The following is a 21536-nucleotide window of genomic DNA, read 5'->3' as shown; positions in this document are numbered from 1 at the left end:
TATGGCTGAGGGTCATATCATTCATTCATCCTTGAGCCATTAAGAGCTCACGAGCTCTCTTCTACCATTGGGTATTTCTATTCCATTGTAAATAAGTCATGACTCATGCATATGAATACATCAGTAGGTTAGATCATCTCTTTATCTACTGCGTATCTTTCATGAGAGAGAAGTATGTGCATGGGTTCAAGACTCTGATTAGATGTTAATCGTCAAATTTATCGTGATAAACTAATCCTAACCCACTACCATAGATCACTCATGTTACACTTGCACAAGTCTAGAAGCAAAGGCGGAGGTTTGACTTCTACTTTGAATATGTTGAATCACTTGATGTAGAATTGAAATGAGGATTTTGTTCTTATATATGTGCAAGGTGTGCTGGTCATGTGAAATCAGGGCTATGGTGGATCGTGCTACTCCATGGCTGCAAGGGGGGAGAGAGAGAGAGAGAGAGAGAGAGAGAGAGAGAGAGAGAGAGAAAACGATGCTCAAAAGAGAGAGAATTGCTGGGCACAAAGAAGTTTATTATTACTGTTGTTAAATCATCAAGTACAATGTCCCTTTTTGTAGGCTGGGAGAATTATCTTTTGACTCAAACACAATCATACAAACTAACACACTAATGACACATGGCAACACTTATCTTACCCACTTATAAGGGTGTGTTCACACCTAGACAAGTGTTCACACACACTCATTCATAAATACACACACACATATAGATGGACACATACACACATGGACACACAGGTGGACACATACGGTTACACACGTGAGCTCCGAAATATCCCAACAATCCCCCCTTCAGAGGGAAGGTGGTGTGACTGAGAAAACCTTCAACTAGTTCTATGATGGCCTTTGAACTGCACCATGTCGAGAACTAGACATGTCTCCCATGCCAACTCAGAGGCTTAAGTCTGAGCATGGTTCAAGTCACATGACCAGAGGCTCCAAGTCTAAGAATGGATGCATGACAACTTAGAGGTCTAGGGGACCAAGGCACCTACATCCTGGAACTTCCCTTCCCATAGCAACTATGTGCAAGGCTCCCCTAAACAAACCCCCCCTTACATTGAACAAGATAAACATGGAAATTACAGAGCCTTTAATAACATTAATGCAGTACAAACATTTAGGTGGGAAAACACATCATACACATGAGATTATTTTTCAGATTTTGGGGGACATCCCGAGCAGAGAACCTTGACTCAAACACTCTTAAAAAAACATGAAATTACAATTTCCGAGGGAAATCAAGGTGAAATCCCCCCTCGATGCTGGTGATGTTACCTTTTTTGGCATCTTTTCCACGCTACAACCTAGTCCATAACCTTATGGGAACTTCAATATGCTGAAAGTAGATATGATTTGCCCAATTTTGGCCGATTTGGGAAAAATCCCCAAATTTATGGGGTTGCAGGGACTTCAATGTTGATGCAGAGGACTGTTTTTCACAAAAGCCCTACTTTTTCCGGCTATTGTAGGTTTCAATTTTACGAATTTTGCTTTAAAACTGAAAACCCCCAAATTTTTAGGAAGGACAGGGTCTCGATTTTGCTGATTTTTATTGAATTCAGCAAAAGCCCTAAACTTGTTGATAAATGCAAAGCTTCAATCAAACGTTTTTACCATGAATTCTAAAAAACCCGAATTTTTGTGTTGTTGATGCAGATTTGCAGAAACTGCAATTTGACGATTTTTGTTGATTTGAAGGCAAAACCCCAAATTATAGGTATAGTCGTTGCTCAGGATGATGTGGTGGGCTGATGATGTGGAGTTGGGCAAAGAGTGGCGCTACTGCTTGGAGTCGCCACAAAGGCATTTGAAGGCTTTATTAAGCTGTTTAATAAGGTTTTGCTAAACCTTATAAGACTTTTAATAAGCCTTACGTAAGGCTTATGAAAGGCTTTAAGCCTGCCTTACTTCCATGCGGCAGGGATCAACAGTGAGCAACGGGAGAGAAAACAGTCCACGGCGGGAGCAATGGGAGGCAGAGCTGAAGCAGACAGAACTGCAGGTATAGTCGAATGAAGGATGCAGGCGGTAAGTACAAACGAATGAAGGATGCAGGCTTGCAGCTTGTTTGTGACTCAGTGTCTATAGCAACACAATGACTAGGACCAAACCCTAATTCGCGGGTATCCGTACTACGTAGCTCTGATACCAATTGTGAACTCAAGGCTATTATGGTGGATAGTGCTGCTCCGTGGCTGCAAGGAGAGAGAGAGAGAGAAAGAAAGAAAGAAAGAAGGAAAGAAAGCTGAGAGAGAGAACAATGCTCAAAACAAAGAGACAATTGCTGGGCACAAAGAAGCTTATGATTAATGTTATTAAATCATCAAGTACAATGTCCCTTTTTGTAGGCTGGGAGCCTTATCTTTTAACTCAAACACAATCACACATAGTTACACACTGATGACACATGGTAACACTTATCTTATCCACTTACAAGGATGTGTTCACACCTAGACAGGTGTTCATACACACTCATTCATGAATTAAGTGTACACACACATATAGGATGGACACATACACACATGGACAACATGTGGACACATACAGTTACACACGTGAGCTCGGAAATATCCCAAGAGGTTGGCCAGTAGATGCTGCTGTCGGCCAGCTTTGGACATGAGATATTCACAAAATTCTGATATTAATGCTACGCTGACTGTAATGCTTTTCCCATGCGCTGACCTTCACCGCCTGTTGCCTAGGTGCCTGCTGGCTGCCGACTGATGGCTGATGGCTGCCGACGAGATACCAGTGCCCTCCATGCTGCTTATGCTGATGCTGATGGCAATGATAATGATGATGATGAGGCTGCTACTGATACTGATACCGATACTGATGATGATGCTGATATTGATGATGGTAATCTAAATGCTATCCTAACTGCTTTACTAAACAAGGATTACGCCGTTCATGGTGGAGATTAGCCATGGCAGGGGTGTGCACCTGCTAAACTTGATGAAGGGGTGGACACTTAGTCATCCTTCCTCCCTGGACTACTGACTTTGACCTACTACTTTGACTCTGACTTTGGCTTTGATATTTTTGTCTGAGCACCTTTCACTTTTGATCTCCACTTCCAAGTCTTGTTGAAGAATTGAGCATCTGCTCCACTGTTGCCCCCATGCCTGCTATCCCTTACACTTAACACAGTGGTGGGTCACATCCTGGAACTGATCATGCCTGTTGCTAGGCCTTTGGAATTGATCTGAGTGCTTAATGATGTACTGGTTCTGAGTAAATACCCTCAAAGAATGCTCTCCTCCTTCGCCTTTTTGCAGACCACTTCATCTGCTACCCTACTCCATTCTTCCGATGGATCTGTGCACCTCCTTGGGACTTGCTTAGTGGTTGAGCCTGAATGCTCTAATACCAATGTTGCATGCACGGAAGCCATTGCTGTACTAATCCCTAGCCCTAAGCTTGATTAAGAACAAGATGCTGAATAAACAGGATTAAGATAGAGAAGAGAGAAAAAGAAAGAGATAGTTGGTGTCAAGTTTTTCGTGTATTTAATATGATACAAAAAGGTTACTAAATGCTTGTACATAACTTAGGCCCTTGGACAGTCCCAAAGAGGTGACCTCTGGCCCCTTCTACATGATGGATGATGACTTCTAATTTGAATATGCTGAATGACTTGATGTAGGACTGAAATGAGGACCTTATGCTTATATATGTGCAAGCGGTGCTGGTCGGCCAGCAGATGCTGCTGTCGGCCAGTTTTGGACATGAGATATTCACAAAATTCTGATATTAATGCTGTGCTGGCTGTAATGCTTTTCCCCTACGCTGACCTTCACCTGATGCTAGGCCGCCTGCTGCCTAGGTGCCTGTTGCCTGCCGCCTGCTGGCTGATGGCTGGACAGGACACCAATGCCCTCCATGCTGCCTACGCTGATGATGATGATGATGATGATGATGATGATGCTACTGCTGATGGTAATCTAAATGCTGTCCTAATTGCTTTACTAAACACCGCAACGGCAGGAGGCTCCACGATCCATTCGAGTACCCAGGTGGTTGTTGGACACCCTTCGGGAGTCAGGTGTCACGGAGCTACCCTCCGAGTGGACCACAGAGGACGGCCCTCGAAGATCGCACAAAGTCCGCGACAAAAGCAATACAGCGGAGCTTCTTCAAGTAAACTATGCTTTGATGTCTCTTATTATGCAGGACAAGGAGCCCACTTCCGTTAAGGAAGCCCTTTCACAGGATACTTGGAGGAAAGCCATGCAGGTGGAACTTGATGCCATCGAGAAGAACAAAACATGGGAGTTGGTACTGAGGCCGTCGAAACGGTCAGTCATTGGTGTCAAATGGGTCTTTAAGACCAAATATGCGTCAGATGGGTCGGTGGACAAACACAAAGCCAGACTTGTGGCTAAAGGTTATGCTCAGCGGCCAGGCATTGACTACGAGGATACCTTTGCACCGACATCACGGATGACCACGATTCGGACCGTTCTTGCCCTTGCTTCTTCCCAGAGGTGGCCAGTGTATCAGATGGATGTAAAATATGCGTTCCTTAATGGTGACCTGCAAAAGGAGGTGTATGTTGAGCAGCCTCCAGGCTTTGTTGTTCCAGGATCAAAAGGGATGGTTTACAGGTTACGTAAGGCCTTGTATGGTCTTAAGCAGGCTCCCAGGGCTTGGAATCAGAAGATTGATTCCTTCTTTGTTCGGACTGGTTTTCAGAGATCGGTTGCACATCCAAACCTGTATCTCTTTCGGGAACGCGGCATGGTTACAATTATCATCCTTTATGTGGATGATCTCATTCTCACCGGCGGTCATGTGGAGCACATCGGCGTGACAAAGGCTGCCTTGTCAAAGGAGTTTGAGATGACCGACCTAGGCTTACTCCACTTCTTTTTGGGATTGGAGATCTGGCAGACCCAGAGGGGGTTTTTTGTCTCTCAGCAGCGGTATGTTCATGAGTTGCTTGAGGCCTTTGGGATGGAGAACTGCAAGCCTATTACTTCACCGCCGATGGACCCAAACACAAAGTTAACTGTTAATGATCCTTGTGAGCCAGTTGATGCCTCGCAGTATCCGAAGTTGGTTGGTTCTGGTTGCTGAACACCAGATTGGACTTGAGCTTCTCCGTGGGGCTGTTGAGCTCTTTTATGCAGACACCACTGAAGTCTCATTGACGCAAGATTACGGATCTTGCGGTATCTGCAAAGTACGAAGGATCTAGGACTCTTTTACACAGGAGGGGATGGAGTCAGACTCCAAGGTTGGAGTGACTTCAGGTTACAGTTTTACCCTCGGCTCAGGAGCAGTAAGAGACAGCCAACTAGTGCCCTATCTTCGACAGAGGCAGAGTACCGGGCTGCTTGTGGTGCTGCTTGCGAGGTTGTGTGGCTGCGGAGGTTGCTAGGCGAGATTGGGTTTTCACAGAAGGAGCCCACAGTCATCCAGTGTGATAACCAGAGTTGTATAGCTATTGCTCGGAACCCGGTCTTCCATGCCCGGACCAAGCACATAGAGACACAGTATCACATTGCGCGTGAGAAGATCTTGGCTGGTGACATCTTGCTACTTTATTGTTCGACGGAGGACAATGCGGCCGACCTCTTCACGAAGTCTCTACCTCAGGCTACGCTCGGGCGGCACTCCAGCTCCCTAGGATTGATTTCACAGCCAGGAGCTGAGAGGGGGTGTTAGAAGTCATCTTCTATCTTTATCAGACATCAGGGCCTCTGTTGTGGGTGTGCCCGCCCTGTATAGGTATTTTCTCATTTTTCCTCACTCCCCGTATTTTTTCCCCATTTTTTCCTATTTTTCCCATGGTGTGGGAGGCAGTTTTCTGCACCCCGGCTGATCCAGATGGTGGCCGACTGCTGGTCGGATGATCTGGTTGCTGGCCGACTTCCCGGTGTGGTCCCTGACCTCTCCTGCATATTGGCCGACTATGCGCAGCTGGCCGACTGTTGGAGTGGGCTGGCGTGGACATGTAGGCCAAGTCAGCTGTTTTTTGCACAGGCCGAGTGCATGTATGGGGCCATATAAAATGGCCCCATGGCCCCCACATCATTGTAGCCAGTTTTCAGATTCGAGATCTTGTGTATAGAGAAGAGTTACACGCCTCTCTCTCTCTTTCTCTTGTGCTGTCTATTTTCTGCACTCTACTTGCTCTTGTGGTCTCAAATTTGGGAAAAAGTGAAGTGCATTGATGCTATGGTTCAACCTATTGTCCATTTGATGAGGCTTGTGGATGGTATGAAGCCATGCATCGGCAAGGTATATGAGGCTATGGACAGCATGATAGAGAAGCTAAGGGATTTGGAGCCAGATGAGGACAGGTATGAGGAGATCCGTGCCCTATGTATGCATAGGCGGAACTCCTACTCCTCTCCTTTGCATGCAACAGCCTATGTGGTGGACCCTGAGTTTCAGGGTAAAGGGCAAGAAAGTGACGCAGAGGTGAGCAAGCTATGGAGACTTGTCTTGACTCGACTTGTGCCTGACCCAAATGTTAGGCACAAGATCCGTGACCAATTGTCCAGGTATAGGAGCTTTCAGGGCTCTTATGGAGACATGGATGCACAGGATGATCGCTTCAAAGTTGCGGCTGCTTTGTGGTGGGAAGATTTTGGTTCGGATGGACCTGAGCTTTAGCATCTAGCCATCTGCATTCTCAGCCAGGCAGTGAGTTCCTCTTGCCTAGAGCAACTTTGGAGCTCATACAGTCACATTGCATCGAAGAAGAGGAACCGTCTCGGGGTGGAACGGGCAAATGATCTAGTCTTTGTTAGTGCAAACTTGCGAATGCTTTGCAAGAGAACAACTACTAAGGCTAATGCAGTTACCGAGTGGGAGATGTCTCAGGATGATGAGGAGTTGGAGGAGCAAGTGGAGGAAAATCTCTATGGAGCCTACAGGCATTGCAGGGACCCATGATCGTGAGGCCAGCACTTCACATGCCCCTTGAGGCTTTTTGACATTTGTACTACTCTAGTGAGTCTCTTTTTTGTATGCCACTTACGTGGTTAGGGCCTAGGCCTTTGCCCTTGTCTTTTGCTTTAGCCTTTGGCACCTGGGTCCTGGGTGCCCGATTTTTGTAACACCCATTTTTTTGCTAGTATGACTTAATATTGATGCTTTGGAAGTGTAAAGTGTAAAGTGACTTAATATTGATGCTTTGGAAGTGTAAAGTGACTTTGTATTAGTATTGTTAAGTTTCTTGAATAAGTGCTTACTTAAAATTGCATATTTTGTATGCCGTCCCCCGTCTCGGTTCCCAAGAATCCCCGTCCCATGTTACTAAGCCTGCACTGCTTCCTGCACTTCCTTTTCACTTTCCACATGTTGAAGCTTTTGATGTGACTCTCATGAGACAACCACGAGCTCGCCCCCGTAGGAAAGTTGGCGATTGTCCCAGCCAAAGCAACCACGGACTCGCCTCCTTGAGAAAGTCAACAATGTCCTGGCAACAGAACCTTGTAAACCGGCCTTGGCCTTCAAACAAAACCAAAGGGCGGTGCAAAACAAACTAGGACACAAAACACTTCAACACCTTTGAAAACCTAGAAAAGGAAAACAAGCAAGGGGAGCTAGAGTGCTCCTGCAAACAGTAAACGAAAACCGATTGGCCCCAAAACGCAATGGCGCCCCTTGTGTTATTCCTTTAATTGATTATAAGAGCTTTGATTACAATAAGGCTGAAAACTCAACCGTTACAGTAGAACTATTGAAGCCTGCACAGACCCTGCATCATGGCTTCTTGTTCACTCAGCATCCACAAACAATTCCAGCTATCGTTCACATCAAAAGACTCTTTCACATGAGTCCTACATACAGAAGCTTTCTCCCTCAGTCAAGGCTGCCACAACCATCCATAGCCTCTCACCCCATGGACAGCATCACACCCTGACATATCAAGTACTCCTACATCAGAACAAAGACTTCAAACTGTTTCCCAAAAGAGAACTCGCATCACAGCATAGCATACCATACAGTCGACACACTTGTACCATCCCTCTCTACCTTCCAAGGGTGCTATCCATCTTAGTCATGGATTCCCCGACACCTGTCCAATCAACAGCAAGGTTGTACCAAACATGTGTCCATTCCTGTAACCATTGCCTGCATGTGACCTATCTCCTAGAGAAACCAAAAACATGTTCCCTCCAGAAACCTACGACCTGTTTCCACATGAAACCCTTAGGCCTGTTTTCCCTTGAAACCTTTGTCCTATTTCCACACAGCACCATCCAAAGACAATGCCAACACGCCGCACTGCAGGTCCCTCTGTTCCTTCCGAGCAGGAAGAAAGCAATCTACCCCATGAACATGCACCCATGCGAGCTTGCATCATGATCACTTCCATGCCAAGAAACACATCCAAGTGACCCTGTACTTGCAACCAGAAACCCATGTACACAGCTGTACTTGCAGCCAACCAAAACAGCCCATAAACAGTTTCAAAACAGTCCCGGCTGTGTGCCTCCTTCAGCCCACCTCCTTCCAAGAGAGAGAGAGAGAGGCAGAGAGAGACCTATTCAGCCCTGTGCCTCCCCTACTGCGACGACCTGCAGTCCTGCGCCGCCTTCCATGGGAGAGAAAGAGAGATAGAGAACAGTCCCCTGCGCTTCTTGCAGTCCAGCCCGCTGGTGTGCCCAAAGCATGGTTGTTAGAGGCGTTTGGTACGAGGCGGGTATGGTACGTGCCTCGAAAGACTCGTATTTTTTAGAGACGTTAGGCGTCTATTATATATATCTCTCACTATATATATATATATATATATATATATATATATATATATATATATATATATATATATATATATATATAGGTCTGAAAATCAATGTATGTAAATACTAAATACACTTGCAACACTAGAGGACAGAAAACCAAAATACAAGACCAGGGATACAACTACATACCCCAAAAACAATAAAAAGAAAAGAAATGTGCTTTCGCACTTCGCAAAGTGAAGCAAACCTGCTTTTGGCAATGAAAGCGTCTTTTGGAGCAGTCTGCAGAACAAGAATTGCAGTGGTACTCCACAGCCATTTCTTGCACTCCACCCTGCAAATCCGTCACTGCCGTTTCACTCATTGCAGCAGCTGGTGGAGCCTTCTCAAACACGGCAGATGTTTTTGACGAGGAAGAGGCAGAGAGGGAGTCAAAACGATACAAGCTTGCGGTCAAAGACCCTTGTGGCTGCCCAGAAGTTGTGCCTTCCACCGCTGAAGTTTTTGGCTTGGATAAGGTGTCAACTTCTGCATTCCCTAAAGCTCTAGAATTTAGAAGGCCCCAATGATCCAAAAATTCAAATATGTGTTTAGCTGCCTCTATGTGTGCCTCTTTAAGATCTGAGATGGCGGTTGAAACATCAGCTAAAGTAAACAGCTTTTCTGGATTTTCAAGATACTTTTTCATTAAAAGGTTCCTGTACTCCATGTATAAAGTGGGCGTCTTCAGCTTTGATTTTGAGTTGAAAAACTCTGGGAGCCCTCTTCGTTCCACAGCATGTATTGAATTCCAAGAAAACCATCCTGCCAAACGAATAAATTTTGCAAATAACAAGTCAAACCATGAAGAAACCATGGATGGCAATGGTGTCTAAACAATAGTAATGCATAAGGCATTGAGACCATACTGTGCAGCACCGCTCTTCTCCATAATCGTTTCTACTTGAAACTCTGTCAAGCTGTCTAATGATTTCCCTTAACAAAGATTGACGAGTATGTTCAAAACTGAAACAAATCCTAGATGGTAATGGTGTGATAATTACCCTTTAAATAGCAACATTGATCCCAAATAATTAGGGTGTGGTGTAAACATGGCCATTTAAGGACACAACAGGGAAGAGGATCACACCATTGCTCTTTAGGTTGATAGCATGTCAAAATCCACGTGAATGAGACTGCTATAGAGCAGCTTATGGTGTGTTGATTGTCCTATGGAGTTACTTAACATGTTAAACATCTATCACAATAATTGCCCATCAAGGTTACTTAACATGTTAAAAGCCAGAATCTAGGAGCTGATAGTGTCTTTATGGTCACTCAGCATGTTTAAAAACCAAAAACCTAGCCAAAATAATGGCCCTCTGATGACGGACCATGCTTGAAAACGAAAATCTGGCAGCTTATGTTATGATATAAGGATTGCCCTTTAGGCTCACTTAGCGTGTTCAAGAATCATTATGGTGGGAGGGTTGCAGCTCCTAATGTGATAATTGCTCTTTGAAGGTTATTATGCATGTTTAAGGACCAAACCCAGACAGCTTATGGTGTGATGATTACACTTACAAAATACAAAAACGTTTTCGTAGCCAAAACCTAAAAGTTGATGATGTGATAAATGCCCTCTAGAGTTACTTAGCATGATTGAGAACATAAATCCTAGCAGCTTATAGCGTAATGATTCCCCTTTGAATTACGTAAGAGGTTACTCAGAGAACCAAATCCTAGCAATTTATGTTGTGCTGCCCTTTAGCATTGCTTAACATGTTCAAGCATCAAAAACCTAGAAGGTAATGGTTAGGCAATTTTTCGTTTGATGATTGCTTTTTGAGGTTACTTAACATGTTGAGGATCGAACATGCTTATGGTGTGATGAATGCCCTGTGGGACTGCTTGACATGGTTAAAAACCCAAACCCAAGCTAGCTTCGTACGTGACGATTGCCAGTTAGGGAGCAAAAAAATGGCATCTGAAGGTGTAATAGGGCTACTTAACACAAAACCTAGGAGCTTATGAAGTAGGGAAACCTAAAACTGGCAGCTTACCCGCATGATTAGGTATCAAACGCCGTGAATTCTTAGAGGTTGAACTCTCCAAACAGGCGGCGCCATCGGCCTCCTGCTCCTTAATATCGGCAGGTGTCTCCTCTGCGATCTTCGAATTCTCCTGCAGGGTTGGCTTCTTTTCACTGTGGGGGAAGCTAGAAGAGGGTAAAGAGGATCGCGAATCGTCATTCATCTTCGCTGCGGGGGTGCCGTTGGAGAGAGGGTCTGGTGCTGCAGCAGCAGCAGCTGCTGCTGCTGAGGAAGAAGAAGAAGAAGAGCTTTGCGCGGCCCTTCTACCTGTGTAGCCATTGGCAGCAGCTGCAGAGGAATCGTCCCTTGACGCCCTCTTGCTGGACGCAGCGGACGCTGGAAGAGAAGCGTTCTTCCTCTTGAGAGACCCCATGTCGCAGATCGATGGGAGATCGCTGCAAAATTAATGATCCTTCCACAACACGCATTCTCCTGTCTCAACAAAAAAATGTGTTGTCTGTATGCAATTTTAATTCCCCCCATTTAAAAAGCTAAACAACAATCTCTCACCCAAAAAAAAGGCAAAAAAAAGGATCATTTTCCATTGATTCAAAACAAAACCATAAATAAATCACCCTTTTGGTGCCATTTCAATAGCACACTCCATAGCCCTTCACTGGTCATAGCTTTGTAAGCAATGTAGTTATTTTACAGTGTTGTGCATACTTTTATTAATTATGAACATATATAAATAACCATAGTTTCATATCCCTGGAGAGCTATTTGATACTAGCACATTTTCTCTCCAAAAAAAATCAAAAGTAAGAAATGTGTCCTTTCTTGGGAACATTGTTTCTCTCAAGTCTTTGAATTTTGCAAATTGAATATGCAAAGCTTAATATCTTTCTGAAACACTTGAAAAGCTTTGATATGTAAGCATACTTATATATATATATATATATCACCATATTTTATTTCATACGGCTGCAAAGTTGGCACACTTTCTCCTTTTAAAAAAATCAAGACCAAGAAATGTGCCCTTTCTTGGGAAAATTGTTTCTTAAAAGCCTTCAAGTTTTGAAATCTTGCAAAACTTTTACTTTAATTTGAAAAGCTAATATCTTTTGATAGCACTTGAAAAGCTTGATTTACATGATATCTTTCATCAACACTTGAAAAAAGCTTGATTTACACAATGTCAAAGCTCTAAGCACCTTCATACTGAGCAACATGTAACCATGGATCATACAAGCACGCAACATAGTGCTTGTATATGTTTAATCCATGAGCATAAGCAATGTAACAAAATGAATTAATGCCTAAAGTAATGCAAGCAGGGGTGGATATGAAGCAACGTAGAGACCCGTCACTATCAAGTCACCATCTCATGACATCCGGCACCTACCTTTACAACACACTTTACATGTTGTTACTTACAAAAAATATTAACTTTAACAAGTACTAAGGTTGATATGTACCTAGCCTGCTTGACCTCATGTTTGTGTCCATTTGTCCCATGACAACCCATCCAAATAGAGGTGTGTGTGTGTGTGTGTGTGAGAGAGAGAGAGAGAGAGAGAGAGAATGTGTGTGTGTGTAAATTAGATTCTTAAATTAATCATGCAGTCTGTGCATCATGCATAGCATGCTAAGCACAATCATGCAATGCATGCCACATATTTATAACCTAACAGATCAACATTTATAACCCAGTACTTAACATAAGCCTGATTTGTTATTCAAAAATTGATATATTGATGGACATGCAAACCTTTCAAATCTTAACAATCAAGATGACTCAACCATGCAAAGATATATTATCAAAGAAACCATGCAAAATCAAATTCTCAACGTTTATATATAATATGTCATGGATGCACACTATATCACGCATTTTCATCACTAGGGTGGAAATACTTGCTAAATCGACACATCCAAGTAATAAGAACATCGCGTCAGTATCCAAGAGCTTTCTGCAATTTGGAGCTGCACTTTGGAGGGATAGCATCACATCTAAGTCTCTCACTTTGCATTGCTCCTCATTGGGACTCCGCATGTTCTTGCAGATGTTTTTTTGCACAAAATCATTGGACCTCCACCACCAACTTTTTCGCATGTGCTTGTCATTGATTTTCTACAAAAAATCATTGAACCTCCACCACAATAGCTTTACAACGTGCATTCACTCTTTGGAAATCAAACATTTAAGGACTGGTAATTGATTGCTCTACTTGAGTGCACTTAGTAGCTGCTTTATCATCTTCATATTCAATGTTGAGCATCAGTAAACAAATTGCATCTTGAGTAAGCAAACTACATCCAATAAAACACCGCAAAGTAAAGGGAAAAAGCTAGTAATTGTCACCATCCAGAAAGGTAAGGATAGTTGTTGAGATGCTGGAAGAACATAGTTGTTAAGATGTTGGAAGAAGGTAGGTGTTATTGAGTTATTGGAAGAAGGTAGGTGTTACTCCTTTACACCACTTGTGGTTGACTTCATCTTGACATTCAATATTGAGCATCAGTAAACAAACTACATCTTGAGTAAGCAAATTACGTCCAATCAAACACTGCAAAGTGAAGGGGAAGAGCTAATAATTGTCACCATCCAGATAGATAAGAACATAGTTGTTGAGATGTTGGAAGAACATCTCAACAACTATGTTGGAAGAAGTTAAGCAAACTATGTCCAATCAGTCCAATCAAAACACTGCAAAGTGAAGGGGAAGAGCTAGTAATTGTCACCATCCAGATAGGTAAGAACATAGTTGTTAAGATGTTGGAAGAAGGTAGGTGTTGTTGAGATATTGGAAGAAGGTAGGTGTTACTCATTTGCATTGCTTCTCATTGATGCCACACTTTACATGGTGTTCTTCTAGATAGCAATTGTTATTAGAAGAGCAAGCACTTATGGTTGACGTCACACTATACATGGCGTTCTCCTAGATAACAATTTCTATTAAAAGAGTAAGCACTTAGGGTAAAGATATGAGTTAAACCTAGAACAGCCTAGAGCTAAAAAGTGATGTATCAGGAGTTATTACAATATCAAAGAGTTGAAGTAGTTTTGTATGCATAAGATATATATGTGTAATAGGGATTATAGTAGGGACCAAGAATAACCTTAATAGTTGTTAATTTGATAAAGTAGGAACTTGAAAGCTTAAGTACTTATCATAAGCAACCTACATGTATAAGAAGTGCCAGCATTTAGTATGTATTTAAATCCTAGAAAGAAATACAATGAACATACTATAAGTGTGTACTATATAAGTGTCATGGTTATTGGATGACATAAGTGTGTACTATATAGGTTTTCATTGGTTACTAGACGACATAAATACAAGTACAACTTAAACATGTGTTCCCAAGAACAAAACATCCTTGAAAGGGCTTCGAAGTAATATTTAATTATCCACAAACTTGTGATTACAATTAAATATTACAAAATCAAGTTCAAAGTATGCACCCATTGTATAAGATTAAAATTAGTAAGTTAACCATTATTCTAAGGATTGTTATAAACAAATGAATATGAAGGTCAACAACATATATATGTATATTATATATACATGGAAGAATGTACACATGCAAATAGAGCATGAAAAGGACAATTGTCTTAACATAACAAATGGCCCAAAAATAGTAAACGAATAACCAGTCGTGAAATCTTGGCTACGTAGCTATAGCACATAGGCAATGATGTGTCCAAGCGAGGGGACAATCACAAAAAAAAAAACCCACAATGTTGTGTCCAAGTGAGGGGACAATCACAAAAAAAAGGAAACCCTAGCCCCAAATCTTAAACTCCTCACACAAACTTTTTTGTGTGTCTATCATGCTCATCCATAACTTTTCCATCTTGAAGAAGTTATTGTTTAAGGAAGGCATGGCTTGGCCAACTATATAAACACACCTTCAAGCAAAAGGCACTTCATACCTCAACTATCCTCTCATTAAAATTATCATGCTCATCCATAACTTTTCCATCTTGAAGAAGTTATTGTTTAAGGAAGGCATGGCTTGGCCAACTATATACACACACCTTCAAGCAAAAGGCACTTCATACCTCAACTATCCTCTCATTAAAATTTTTAGTATTTGTTTACAAATGGCTACCCATGTATGCCCTTTGCATACATGAAACATATTTGTTATCTTGCACATGCCTCTTGAAATTAATGGTTTAAATAATTTGTCGTTCGTCCTATCCCCCTAGATACCTTTAAATTCAAGGATACTTTGTTATTGTCCTATCCTTGAATTCCTAAAGTGTGAAAATTCCCTTATAAGCCACGAATTGCTTACATAATTAGAGCTAGTATCTCTTGAATATTTTAGCTACAACATACAACATCACTTAATAAAGCTTTTAGAATGCTACCTTGTTGCCAATAATGATTCTCACACTGGCTATTTCAATGAGTTATGTTGGTAACTTGTGTTCGAGAAAAAACTCTAGTTTGACCAATATGCAAACCTGCTTTTAGGGGATACAAGCAATGAACTAAAAATTTTAACTCACATGCTAAGGGTGCCATGGTTGCTAATTAATCTTTTTAGTGCCCTGTATGTTTTAAGCCCAAGTTTATTCATTCACCCTTGTAGAAGATAGGTGGAAATATGATTTATATCTCTAACTTAGTGAAAATTACACATTAAGGCTTCACAAAAAAGAAAAGAAGGTCTTATGCTCTTTTGTTATTAGATGTTTAACTTTCAAATATTGTTCCTTGTATAATTGCTTGTAATAACCACCTAATCAACACCTTATGTTTGTTTAGTCTTATTTATAGAGTTTTATGTTTTCATGAAGTTGAAACCCTACAAAACTTCAAGTGAAATCAATGCTATCAATATTATTACAATTTATGTTGTTATGTTTCCTTATGCATTAAACATTTTAACTAAACAAGCTTACACATACACCTTTCTCTCGAACATTTTATATGTTATTATCTTTGTGCATCCATGTGGAACAAGTTATGATTGTGTGAGAAAACTTAGAATAGTTGAGATGTGTGCAAAAGTTTTTTATTAGAGACACATTATACTAAAAGGCTTAGGGGTAGGTTTCCCATACGAACTTTTGCACGTGAGCCTATTTTTATTAGTTGAAAAGGTAGGGCTATGAATAGCCTTTGATGCACCACCAAATTTATCCTCGTTTCTTGGCGACTACTAGCTAATCTTACTTTTAAATATATTATATACATCCTTAGCCACTACTAAATTTAGCTAGATTGACTTTCTTTAAATGTCATTAGGTAGCATTTAGGTATTCTAGGGTGTATCCATTTATATGGTAGTGATGTATGGATGTAGGAGGCTATTGGAGTAGGGAATTTTCCTCGTTGAGCATGTGTACACACTCTTATGAGTGTGTGTGTGTGACCTTATCATGTCACTTTACTTATTCTCATCAACCTACTTTGAATGTTGTGCTTCTCTCTATCTTTGCTTATGTGTTTACATCATCTGTGCGTGTGTGTGTGTGTGTGTGTGTGTGTTGCTACCTTTATCTCCACTCTAACAATTGGTATTAGAGCAGGTTCTCTTAGCCCTCACCTCCTCCTCATCACCTTCGTGAGCTGCTCTTCAGATTATCTCAGATTGAGCTATCCTCTTAGGTGGAGAATATATACTATAGTGTGATGTTAACTATCTTATCTACGTTTTTGCATCTTTTGGGTTGTTTTGGGGCTCGTTCGCATGATGTAAGGTTCTCGTAAACATCCCAAGGAAGTGTTAGTTTGAACTATCTTTGTTCAACTTTAGGTTTTTTACACTACAACAATATACATTTAAGACAAGGTTGTCATCGTTGCTTCTTCGTTGTATCTTTAATATTTGAGGTCATCATCAACAACATTGTCATCATTGTCATTGACTTTATACTCATATACTGAAGGATATCTTTTCTTTTAGAAAACATTATGCATCACACGACCATTTAGACATATTGTTTTAGAGGAGATTAAATGGGTCATAAACGTAGCTAGATTTGTTACCGAGTGTGTGATCAAGATAACGATTAGATTCCTAATGGTGAGTATTCATATAATGAAGGATATCTTTTCTTTTAGAAAACATTATGCATCACACGACCATTTAGACATATTATTTTAGAGGAGATTAAATGGGTCATAAGTGTAGCTAGATTTGTTTGTCCGAGTGTATGATTTGCCAAAAGATTAAGAGCTACAAAGGCAAGACTCAAGGCCTATTGATGCCATTACCCATTCCTAATGAACCATGGGAGAAAATATTAATGGATTTCATTGTGGGATTTCCTACTACTGTGAGTCATAAAATGACATAATTTAGACTAGCAAACCACTTTAGTAAACAAGCATATTTTATCCATATTTTAGTAAATAAACATATTTTAGTAAACAAGCATATTTTATCCATACAAAAAGACATTGGCATATCAACAAGCTGCACGCTTGTTTATCATGCAAATCTTTGTACATCATGGCTTATCCTAGGTCATTGTAACTGATCGTGACTATAAGTTTTGCAGTCATTTTTGGACTACACTCTTTCACTATTTAAAAACTTAGGCATTAAGTTGGATTTCACGATCGCATTTCATACAGGGTCTAATAGACAAACTAAAGTTACTAATAGTATAATTTTGGACTTACTTAGAGCCTATGTTTCATCCTATGTTGGATTTCACGATCGCATTTCATACAGGGTCTAATAGACAAACTAAAGTTACTAATAGTATAATTTTGGACTTACTTAGAGCCTATGTTTCATCCTAACCTAGATATTAGGATAAATACATTCATCTTCTTCAGTTTACTTATAATAATATACCTCATTTAGCTCCATGCTATACACCATTTGAGATTATTTATGGGAAAGCTTTACCTGTCTTTCTCATAAAGTAGAGGTTGCTGATGAGTTTACTCAAGATTTGAAAATATATTTCAGCAACAAGTACACCAAGATTCTTGTATGTGATATGAGAAGATGGCTCAATATTATGACTAGAGGAAGCAAAGATGGCATTGCCCAAGTTACAATGCCCCAAAAAATGGGTGATGAAATACACACACAAAGTCATCCATCATCATGGGTAGGATGATGTAGGCAAGGTTAGCCATCCCCATGGTAGCCAAATGAAATAGATTAGGATCAATGAAGTTAAGAGATAAGGATGGCTACTAGGATGAGGGGGAGGGAGTAAGCATATATGGGTGGATGATGGAAATAAATATGTCACATAGAGTAATATTATCTGAGCAAAAGTTTTCGCTTGCGATGTCACAAGATGAAGGGCTTTGATAGGCTACCTTGCATAACTTCTTGAATGGTCAAGGCAATTCTTGTTTTACTTTGTATCCAACAAAAACCGATGAGGCTTACTCTGTTGGAAGTTTGGGTGACAAAAAAGAACCCAAAGAGAAAAACCCAAACTTGCCACCAATGAGTGATTCCAAAACCACTCTACCAATCATTTCACCATGTCTAAACCAACATCCACCCTATACCCTCTTGTAAATCTTTATGCATCATCATACATATGATTTTTTTGGTTTCATCCACATTTTAACCCCCCGTTTTGTGAGCTTCTTCCTCACCGAACTACCACATCCATGGATCTATGAGCCCCCAATCATCAAATCGTTCCATGAGGGGGCAACTTGGCACCATCGCCAAACACATAAGAAGAGGTTAGTGCAGAGACGATGGACCCAAGCATGTCCTTGTTGCTAGTCCATGAGCAGCAACTCATTTATCCACCTAATGTGCATGACCTCATCCTCAAAGGCAGCTTCCATGACATCCTTAGCACACTCTTTAATATGGCCAAAGTCCACCGACTAGTGAATTAACAAATGGACAAGCCAATGGAAAGTCGCCTCATGCCCAAAAGGCTAGCAATTTATTAATCCAAGAGATTACATGGTTACAAGTCATTTGGGTGTATAACCCAAGTGGCATAAGCCCTACCTCCTAAATGACCACTAGATGTGGAGAGAGTACATGGCCGCACCCAAGAGAATTCCACAGTGACCCAAGGCTCATGCTGATCAAAAGAAGGTGGTCCTAGTGTTGCAAATGGAAGTAAAGGGCTTATCTATTACATTGACAGCACCACCATGGAAATGTGACCTACTCCACAAAGATCCTTGACCCAACCATAGTTGCAACATGCCATTTCTTCTAGCTCATCATCCTTATCCTCGAGGAGGTGCCACAAGACCAATGGTAGAAAGTAATAAATTCCTGGTCTTTAACCTCGATGAAGGCCCAAATTTTTTCTAAGAAGATAGAATTCTATGGCATGGTTAGATACTTCCATGGCCACCACAAGGTGGTTAGCACATTTGAGGACATGTGAGATACCAAGTTCTAGAAACCCTTTAACATACTATGGCAGTCCAATTGATGGCTTTCCCACAAGCCCTTCATGGCTTCCTTCTATGAGATGGGTGATATCTTTGGTACCAATGTGGGTTAGCAAGTCTCACACCACCATGTCAGGCCCTATCTACAACTTTCCTTTTCTTTATAGGCTTAAAGTTGGTACAAGTTAAAAAAGATTTTTGCATTTTCTCTATCTTGTGTAAGATCCATTCCCACATAGACTTTGATTTCCCAAAACTAGAATGAAAGGTCATACATAGGAACTTCAACTCATTAGCACATACACTAAGACTCATCACATTTATTAGCCATCTAGGTACATCTCTAGATGGGAGGCTATGGTGATTGAAAGCCTGGTCCATGGTATGTACCATGGTACAACCCATGAGCTGGATCGTCTTTAAATGTGTAGGAACCTCCTAAGATATTCAAAGAAAATAACTCCCTATGATCTCCATTGGACCATTTGGCTCTTCTTTGACTATCTTCACCAACACAATAAAAACCTTAGCAAAATAAGCAACAACAAAGTAGCTTAGTCTGTAGTTTTAACATAATATGATCCAATTGTACCTTAGTCTTAAGTTTTAGAACAAGATCAAAGAATCATTCCTTGATGCGTGCAAATAATTCGAGACCACCATTGGTCATTGACAAATCAAATGAAGGTGGTCTTGGCATATGATTCCACAAAACCAAAGATATGGCTCCTCTTTCCTTTTACAAGCCGACTCACAACCCTAGAGATGAGGCCTTGTATATCAACCATTTTCACTCCCATATTACACCATATGCATCCTTTCCATGCTTCCAAACTCAAGGACCAACAAACCTTTATCTCTAATAGGCCCAAAGCTGGTCTCTTTAAATGCATCTTTGACTATCCATACCATTCAAAAATCAAGGGCATCTTTCACCACCCAAGCTTGGTGATGTGAGGACGTAGTCATTGCTAACCATTACGAAGGGGGTTATGTAAATGATGTAGTTTAACATGGTTGCCAAACCTACTGTAAAGTGATTTTCCATCCTATCTATGAGCAATAGAAGCTCAACTTTTGTAAGATGGTGCTGTACTTTATAAAGAGGCCTTAATGCCAAATATGGAAGTCACCAACTTTGTGTACATACTTGCTTAAGACTAGAACTAGTGGCTTGCGACTATTTTTAAGTTTTATCTGACCTAGTGTGAAAGTTACAAGTTAATTTTGACATTAATACATTCATTCCCTTGTAGAGTGCTTGTGACCTCCCTCTTCTCTATACTTGCTTGCTTATGTTTTCCTGGTAGAATACCTGTGAGCTCTCCCTCTTCTCTATACTTGCTTGTGACCTCCCTCTTCTCTATACTTGCTTGCTTATGTTTTCCTTGTAGAATACATGTGAGCTCTCCCTCTTCTTCTCTACACTTGCTTGCTTATGTTTTCCTTGTAGAATACTTGTGAGCTCTTCCTATTCTCTACTCTTTCTTGCTTGTGTTTTTTTGGATTCTTACATGCTTGAACAGCTTTAAGTGTAGGCTTCCCCCTCTCATTAGCTTCTTCTCTAGTCACCACCACTTGTGATATTGAACCATGAAGGCTCTTCTCTTCTTGCCTCCATCTAGGAAAAGAGAGCTCTTCCTTCACTCCCATAGCCACAAAAGCATTCTAGAGTGAGGGCATGACAGACAAGCTAGCACACCCATAAGGGAAGTTGCATTTATGGCTTTAAGGTAAAGTACCAAACAACACTTTTTTTTTTGGCAAAGGCTAAGGTAATCTCTTGACTTAAAAAATAACTTTAGTTTAAGTATGTAAAGAGACATAATTAGACACTAAAGAAGAGTGGTTGTAAGCAATTGTATGATCCTCTTTTGAGCCAAGAATTTTGTGAAAATTGGATGCACACTCTTACTATAAATAAGGGCCTTGACTAAATACTAAAGAGAATCCAAGAGGGTCATGGATCAAAAGGATGATGAAGATGACAAAGAGCTTAATCTTAGACAAGTTCTACATCATATGAATTTGATGTAAGGATTGCCATCCACTTTAGAGAAAAATGCTTCAGGGAGGACAAGAGGGGACATCTTAGGATGCAAGGATAGTTATCTGCCTTAAAGAATAATGCTCCAAGTAGGGACATCTTAGGATGCATATGTGAAGTCAAGAAGGAGGGACAAGAGGGGATATCTTAGAATGCATATGTGAAGTCAAGAAGGAGGGACAAGAGGGGATATCTTAGGATGCATATGTGAAGTCAAGAAGGAGGGACAAGAGGGACAAGAGGGGATATCTTAGGATGCATATGTGAAATCAAGAAGGTAGATATTAATAAACTTGGTGATCCCAAACCAATGTTCATTGTTAAGGCCTTGACACCCAAATAGGAGAAGAAATTTTGTAACTCCCTGCTTAAGGAGCTTGGAAATGTATAA

The 21536-nt window shown here is 41.0% G+C and overlaps 1 protein-coding gene across 2 annotated transcripts in view; it reads right to left on the bottom strand.

Moving 5' to 3' along the window:
- LOC147642182 (SWI/SNF complex subunit SWI3C-like) overlaps window positions 1-12776 on the bottom strand; it is a 38975-nt gene extending 26199 nt beyond the window's left edge. The window contains exons 1-3 of one of the 2 annotated variants that reach the window (XM_086803462.1): window positions 11368-11442; window positions 10763-11224; window positions 8968-9524 (exon numbers count right to left, since the gene is read on the bottom strand). In XM_086803462.1, coding sequence (XP_086659588.1) covers window positions 8968-9524; window positions 10763-11165 — 960 coding nt within the window. In that variant the 5' untranslated portion in view covers window positions 11166-11224; window positions 11368-11442. Of the gene's footprint in view, window positions 1-8967; window positions 9525-10762 lie in introns of both variants that reach the window. The other variant, XM_086803456.1, reaches the window with a different exon arrangement.
- Window positions 12777-21536: the final 8760 nt, after the last annotated feature.

Source organism: Cibotium barometz, chromosome 1 (genome assembly GCF_041138505.1).
Source record: "Cibotium barometz isolate CiBa-2024 chromosome 1, ASM4113850v1, whole genome shotgun sequence".
Taxonomy (NCBI): domain Eukaryota; kingdom Viridiplantae; phylum Streptophyta; class Polypodiopsida; order Cyatheales; family Cibotiaceae; genus Cibotium; species Cibotium barometz.
The sequence above is the reverse complement of the archived record's forward strand: the minus strand, read 5'-3'. Positions and strand labels throughout refer to the sequence as shown.